At 41.7% G+C, this 7500-nt stretch overlaps 2 protein-coding genes across 2 annotated transcripts in view; one reads left to right on the plus strand and one right to left on the minus strand.

Annotated features, from left to right (window-relative positions):
* The first annotated feature begins 284 nt into the window (after window positions 1–284).
* On the plus strand, window positions 285–2420 carry plekhf1 (pleckstrin homology domain containing, family F (with FYVE domain) member 1). The gene is made up of 2 exons (XM_027160158.2): window positions 285–413; window positions 1159–2420. The coding sequence occupies exon 2, from the start codon at window positions 1168–1170 to the stop codon at window positions 1990–1992; it is 825 nt and encodes a 274-aa protein (XP_027015959.2). The 5' UTR covers window positions 285–413; window positions 1159–1167; the 3' UTR covers window positions 1993–2420.
* A 4201-nt stretch (window positions 2421–6621) lies between these two features.
* zgc:162297 (uncharacterized protein LOC555865 homolog) overlaps window positions 6622–7500 on the minus strand; it is a 2151-nt gene continuing 1272 nt past the window's right edge. The window contains exons 5-6 of the mRNA XM_027160205.2: window positions 7307–7434; window positions 6622–7007 (exon numbers count right to left, since the gene is read on the minus strand). Coding sequence (XP_027016006.2) covers window positions 6817–7007; window positions 7307–7434 — 319 coding nt within the window. The 3' untranslated portion in view covers window positions 6622–6816. The remainder of the gene's footprint in view (window positions 7008–7306; window positions 7435–7500) is intronic.

The following is a 7500-nucleotide window of genomic DNA, read 5'->3' on the forward strand; positions in this document are numbered from 1 at the left end:
TCACAAACACTCAGGGCCGTGTGCAGCAAACACTTCACATAAACACATCAAACACACACTCATAAATGTGTTGAAAGTTTCTATAAGGAGATACTGTGTGTGTGTGTGTGTGTGTGTGTGTGTGTGTGTGTGTGTGTGTGTGTGTGTGTGTGTGTGTGTGTGTGTGTCTGTGTCTGTGTTTGTGTTTCCTTCTCCCTCCAGATCTAATTTTCAGATTCTGAGAAGACACAGAAATCACAGAAATCCCCAATGAGCAGGAAAGACAAGTTTATCATACACACACACACACACACACACACACACACACACGCACACACACACACTTATAAAGAACACTGCGACAACTTCCTCATCACACACACTCTCTGACTGAAGACAACAGACTGAACACCCAGAGACTCTTCACCAATCCGGTAAAATAATTCATCATTAATGTATTTATGAGTTAGAGATAAAGAACGTGTTCATGTTTATAGATTTGTCTTAAACTGACTTTAGTTCCTAAAGCTTCTCTCTCTCTCTCTCTCTCTCTCTCTCTCTCTCTCTCTCTCTCTCTCTCTCTCTCTCAGCTCTAAACTTCACAACATTCCTCCCGATAATTAATAATACAGTTTTTTATAATTCTTGAATTATCTTTATTTGAAGTTCGTTAATTTTAATGATAATTTTTGGTCTTTGTCAGTTATAATATAAATTGTAATACAGTAGGTGATGTTAGTGACCTTGACTTCGCTGTTGACTTTAGTAAGAACTTAAGAAGTTAGAGATATTACCAGCGTTACAGTGAATATCTCTGGAGCTCTTTTGTCTCACACACTTTACACACAGTCTTTGTTCTATGTAGCTCCCTGGTCTGGAGAAACATTCTCTCATGTCACTGTGTACTGTGTCAGATATATATGCTTGACATGACTTGACTTGACTTGACTTGACTTGACTTGACTGTCTCCTCTTTGGCCTTCCTCTTGACCTCAGGATTTTCCCCTGAGTGTTGTGGAGTATTAATTGTCTAGTGTATTAATTACACACCAGTTAAATCGACCCAGTGTTTCTGACTTCCTGCAGTCATGAGATAAGGAAAGCATGATTCACATCCAGGTCACATGACCTCTGTGAACACACTCGAGTTCATCTGTGATCTGTTTTATTTTCCTGCAGACAGCTGTAATGGTGGACAATCAGCAGTTCTTGATGGAGAACCGTGAGCGTATTCTGGCTGTGGAGAACTCCTTCGCGCCAGGTGGGAAGCCTCTCCTGGCTCCGGGTCGTGTCCTGGTCGGAGAAGGTCGTCTGATGAAGCTGTGCAGACGCAAACCACAGCCCAAAGTCTTCTACCTGTTTAACGACATCCTGGTGTATGGCAGCATCGTGGTCCCAGGCCGTTGGAACAGCCACCAGCACATCCTCCGTCTTGAGGAACTAGAGCAGGAGAACCTGGAAGACGGAGTGGGAATGAGTAACCAGTGGGTCCTCCGAACGCCGAACAAGTCCTTCCGCATGTCCGCAGCTTCAGTGGAGGAGAAGCAGGCATGGATGGAGCACATCGAACGCTGCAGGGTGGAACGACTGAGGCAGTTGAATCTACCCCCTGTGATGAAGCCGTTGGCCGCCATTTGGATCCCCGATGCCGCCGCGGCCGTTTGCATGCGCTGCGCAGAACCATTTAAGGTCACACAGCGCAGACACCACTGCAGACATTGTGGCTTTGTGGTTTGTAACTCCTGCTCAAAGAGTCGTGCCGTCCTCAAACACATCTCATCCAAACCGGTCCGGGTGTGTAGTGTGTGTAAGGCCTCTCTCCGCCAGCAGGAAGTCAGCAATGGAGCTTTTAGGAAGAAGGACTCGATAGAGGAGATGCCTGAATACGAAGAGTCCAGTGAAGACGACCAACAGGAGAACCACCCACACACCACATGGATCAACACTTACCAAGAACCTGAGCCTGTGTACTGCTACTTTAACCCCATGCACTCCAAGGCTCCAGAGCTGTAGTGTACACTTCTACAGAACACCTGCAAACCTCAAAACTTGGTGAAACCAAATATGAGAACACACACAGATGACATCTTCATCATCATTTCCTCCTAACACTATTCCATCTCACGTCATCACAGACGATGTTCAGCTGATTCTGTAAGGAACTGATTCTGTAAGGAACAGGTTCCACTGGATCAGGAGGAGTACGATATGTACTCATAGGGGAAAAGGTATTTAATTAACAGAACCATAATTTAATGCTGCACACACTGGAGATGTTAGTCAGGCTCAGTGAAGACACTACTGCTGTAATGAGTCGCCTTCTAGTGGATGTGTGAGGTGTGACACTGTTTATAATCATCTAAATGTCTAGTAGATATGTTTGTATTTGAATATTTAACATTAACTTTATGATGAAAGCACTAATAAATATTATTAAAGCATGCAGTGGTCTAATTATTATATGATGATGATGATGATGATGAATGTTAGAGGAGATTTCTCTCAGCTTAGAAGACAGTAAGTCAAGTCACCTTTATTGTCACATCACCACAGCACATGTGCCATGGTGAGTGAAATTCTTGGGAGCGAGCTCCAGACATTACAGAACTATTCACATACAGTAGTTAAGAAACAGAAATTGGAACAATTTACAAACAGGTTAAAAAAATGTGCAAAATTCTCAGTACCAGGTGAAATGTGCAAATGTGGAAAATGTGGAAAAGATGCAATGTGCTCATACACAGTCAGTACACACAGTGTACAACTAGACATATTCACAATGCACTACACATTATATACAGTTTGAATTATATATGTGTATGTATGTATAAGTATAAATATAAATAATATATATAAGTATAAGTATTATATACATGTAATATATATGTAACATGTTAGGTGCAACAGACTGTACAGATACAGAAATGTCCTGTGTTACCGATAGCTTATTGTCAGATTGTTATATTAAATTAAATGCAGTGTGTGTGTATAGTCCAGTGTGTATAGATGCAGTATGAATGCAGTGTGCGTGTGCGTGTGTGTGTGTGTGTGTGTGTGTGTGTGTGTGTGTAGTCCAGTGTTGAACTGTTGAAGTTTGAGTGCAGTGTGTTGCATACCATATTGTGGGAGTATGCTGTATGCTGTGTTAGTTATGGCTGTTAATTAGTCTGATGGCCTGAGAGAAAAAGCTATCCCTCAGTCGACTGGTGCGGGATCGGATGCTGCGGAGACGTCTTCCTGAGGGGAGCAGAGAGAGCAGTCTGTGGGACGGGTGGCTGGAGTCATTAATGATCCTCCGAGCTTTTCTTATACACCTCCTGTTGTAGATGTCCTGGAGGGAGGGAAGCTCACCTCCAACAATGTGGCTGGCAGTTCGCAGACCATTTTCAGAGATTTACGGTTGCCAGTGGTGCTGTTTCCAAACCAGGCAGTGATGCAGCCCGTCAGGATGCTCTCTATAGTGCAGGTGTAGAATGTTCTGAGGATGCTGGGGCTCATTCCAAACTTCCTCAGCCGTCTCAGGAAGAAGAGGCGTTGGTGTGCCTTCTTCAGCACTGCGTCATGTGCAGAATAAAGCAGCTTTACAAACACACAATGAAAACAAAGTGTGCAGTTTTCCCCAAAGTTTTATTCCATTCTTTATATCTCATTCAGTGTGTGTGTGTGTGTGTGTGTGTGTGTGTGTGTGTGTGTGTGTGTGTGTGTGTGTGTGTGTCTGTGTGTGTGTGTGTGTCTGTGTGTGTGTCTGTGTGTGTGTCTGTGTGTGTGTCTGTGTGTGTGTCTGTGTGTGTGTCTGTGTGTGCCTCCAATTTTCTCTGTTCTAAACCATCCATGGCAAAATTTTATTTATATAACAATTTATTTATAAATAATAAATGTTTGCTGTGCATTAAACATGTTAGGATTTAAGGAATATGCAGTTTGTCCAGCAGGAGGCGCAGGGATGCAACACGCAGGCGGAAATGACGTCAATCTTTGTTTACAAATTTGAAAACGGGCGCGTGCGATGTTCGGGCATGTGACGTCACGACACGGGGCGGAGCTTCAGCCTGGTAAACAAGTGGAGACGAAAACAAGCAGTGAATTTATTTATATTTATATTATTATTTATATTATTATTTATATTATTATTTATATTTATATTATTATTAATATTTATATATTTATACCGTCTGTGTCTTTGTGCTGTGTTTTATTTCATTCGGACTGTTTAATGGTGACATAAAGTACGACTTTCGCTTTCAAATGGTTTTGATGACGTCATTGATCCTGGTGCTGAGGTTGTCTCATAACGTCCTCACTACTGAACTGTGATGGAATAATAATGTGTTAATGAAGTTACTGTGTTAAATAAAAACCTGGGTTTGTTTTGGTTAACACTGTAACTGTGCACTGACTCATTAGTTCACTCAAATACAAACTGTAGGAAGGACATTATTTACATTAACATTATTTACATTGGCATTATTTACATTAACATTATTTACATTGGCATTATTTACATTGGCATTATTTACATTAACATTATTTACATTAAACATTATTTACATTAAACATTATTTACATTAACATTATTTGGGCACACACACACTCTCATTCACTCACACACTCACACACTACGGAAAATTTTCCAGAAATGCCAATCAACCTACCATGCATGTCTTTGGACCGGTGGAGGAAACCGGAGTACCCGGAGGAAAACCCCGAGGCACGGGGAGAACATGCAAACTCCACACACACAAGGTGGAGGTGGGAATCGAACCCCCAACCCTGGAGGTGTGAGGCGAACGTGCTAACCACTAAGCCACCGTGCCCGCCTACATTATTTACATTAACATTATTTACAATAACATTATTTACATTAACATTATTTCCTGTTCAGTGTCACTCAAATAAGGATGAGGTTTAATTCTGGTTCCTCTCAAGGTTTCTCCCTCATATCATCTCACCTTCACCTTAGGGATAAAATAAATAACTTAATCTTAAACTTTAGACGTTTATATTCTGTTCCTATTTTTCTGTAAAGCTGCTTTGAGACAATGTGAAATGCTAAACAAAAAAATATTGGCTTGAAATGAATATTTTTAAGTTGTTGATATTTATTTATTTATTTATTTATTTATTAGTTATCTAACAAACCCACAGTGTTTTGACTTCATGCTCCCTACTGAGGGAACGTCCCGTGTATCAGATAACTGAAGTATTTCTAAATTAAGAATAAATCAAGATGCTGATAAAAAATAAACTCAACAAGCTAAATGACACTGAGTCTGTGTGAACAGTAATGGTTACCAAGTCACACACACACACACACACACAGACACACACACACACACACACCCACACACACACACAGTCACACACACACACACACACACACACAGACACACACACACACACACACACACACAGACACACACACACACACACACACACACACAGATATCTTGACGTGTGAGTTGTGAAGGAATCTCGGCGGCTGGAATCAGCTCTTACTGAGATGGAGAGATGTCGTGGATTAAAAGGTTGTCTTGTGTTTCAGTCTTATTGTCCTCCACATTAACATGACATCACTGAAGCACACACTCACATCCCCAGGAGGAGAAACAGTGTTTATCACAGTGGGTTGTTCACACACTCCTTATTTTACACACTCACAACAATACAATATCACAGTGTTTCATATCTAATGTAATTTCTTTTGAGTAGGTAAATAACAGCTGTGTTAATGCTAGCATGATAACTAGCTAGTCTGCTAATTAGCTTGTTGTGTAGAAGAGCTTTTAATTGTTCTTTGTGGACCTTTAATGACCAACAAACCCTTAGAGAACCCTTCTCTTTTGTGAGGGTGTGCAGATGGAGGAGATGGAGCAGTGGAACACATCCATGATGGTGATTATAAAGTTAACATGTACGGTTCTCTTTGTGCTTTCAGAGTGGAGAAGAAGAAAAAGCAGCTTTCTAAAAATGATCAGTAAAGTTCTGATGCAGCTCCTGCATGGTGGTGTGAGAGAGGAGGCGGACGGTGTCGTGGTGGAGAACGAGAGCTGTGTGGAGCTGCTTGAGAGTGAAGATTCCTTTTATTAACTGTGTGAGAGAATAAAGAGAGACTGAAGTGTGTGTGTATCTCAGGTGTGTACAGGTAAGGTGTGATGTGTCAACTCTCCTGGGCTTGTGGTGTGGTTCTGTGCTGTTCTCTGATCCGAGAGCTCGGCCGTATTCCGAACGCAGGAAGCTAAGCCACAGTTCACTCAGCAGGCAGAACCTGCTCCGGACTCGCAAGTCCAACACAGAGCGCTGAGTGTGTGTGTGAGTGTGTGTGTGTGCGACTGTGTGTGTGTGTGTGTGTGTGTGTGTGTGTGTGTGTGTGTGTGTGTGTGTGTGTGTGTGTGTGTGTGTGTGTGTGTGTGTGTGTGTGTGTGTGCGAGTGTGTGTGTGAGTGTGTGCGTGTGTGTGAGTGTGTGTGTGTGTGTGTGAGTGTGTGTGTGAGTGTGTGTGTGTGTGTGTGAGTGTGTGTGTGTGTGTGTGTGTGTGTGTGTGTGTGTGTGTGTGTGTGTGTACATTTAGCTGAATCAGAGGTTGTTCTTTGTGCCTGAGAGACTTCCATTGTTTATTATCCATTTTTTAAATTTTAGTTTTGTGTCTTAAATGTTTTTGTACTGTAAAAATTAGTGTTTTTTTTTTAATTTAATAAAAATATATTTTTGAAACACAGATTTTTGACTGCAAAATAAACATTTTTTTAATATTTTTTTTTCCTGCAGTAATGTTATTCCACTTGCTATGAAACAGTGATGTTCTTCTTCATGTGTAAATGATTTCGTATGAAGTCTGTGGTCAGTTGCGCAGTTTGTGGATTTTCTCCATGAATCTCTTCACTCTAACAGGATCCACGCTGTTCTCCCAGCGGCCGCCGGTTTTAAAGTGTGAGCCGACGATCAGAGCGTCAGCCTGCAGATAATCATCCACATTCTCATGAGTCACTCCAGAACCGATCAGAACCGGGATGTGGACCGAGCGCATCACCTCTGATAAACACAGAACGTCTCATCATTTACAGACAGAACTTTAACTTCATCAATTATGAAATCATTAATGACAGAAAAATAACAGATAAGCTGACAAATCATTCAGCTGAACAAATACACGGCCAAAATTTTGTTAGTTAGTTTAACTAGTTAACTAATGAACGTCAGTTTAAATGTAATTTAATACGTTTTTAAGTGAATAAGAAATGTTTGCTCAGTCAGGGACGTAACAGCGAATGTTAAACTGGAACGTAAACGACATTATTAATGATTTGAGGAGGAATGAAGCTGAAGGTCACCGATCAGCTCCCGAGGATCTGCCTGAACTCCAGTTGAAGGTCCAGTGACCACCACACCATCAGAGAGGAAAAACTCAGCGGCCTTCGCCGTCTCGACAACACTCACATCAGCTGTGAGCACATGAGCACTGTATATACACACACACACACACACACACACACACACACACACACACACACACACACACACACAC

This window comes from Tachysurus fulvidraco, chromosome 1, assembly GCF_022655615.1.
Source record: "Tachysurus fulvidraco isolate hzauxx_2018 chromosome 1, HZAU_PFXX_2.0, whole genome shotgun sequence".
Lineage (NCBI taxonomy): Eukaryota > Metazoa > Chordata > Actinopteri > Siluriformes > Bagridae > Tachysurus > Tachysurus fulvidraco.

Excerpts from the sequence above, each read along its gene's own strand:
- plekhf1 (XM_027160158.2), top strand. The coding sequence starts at position 1,168 with ATGGTGGACAATCAGCAGTTCTTGATGGAGAACCGTGAGCGTATTCTG.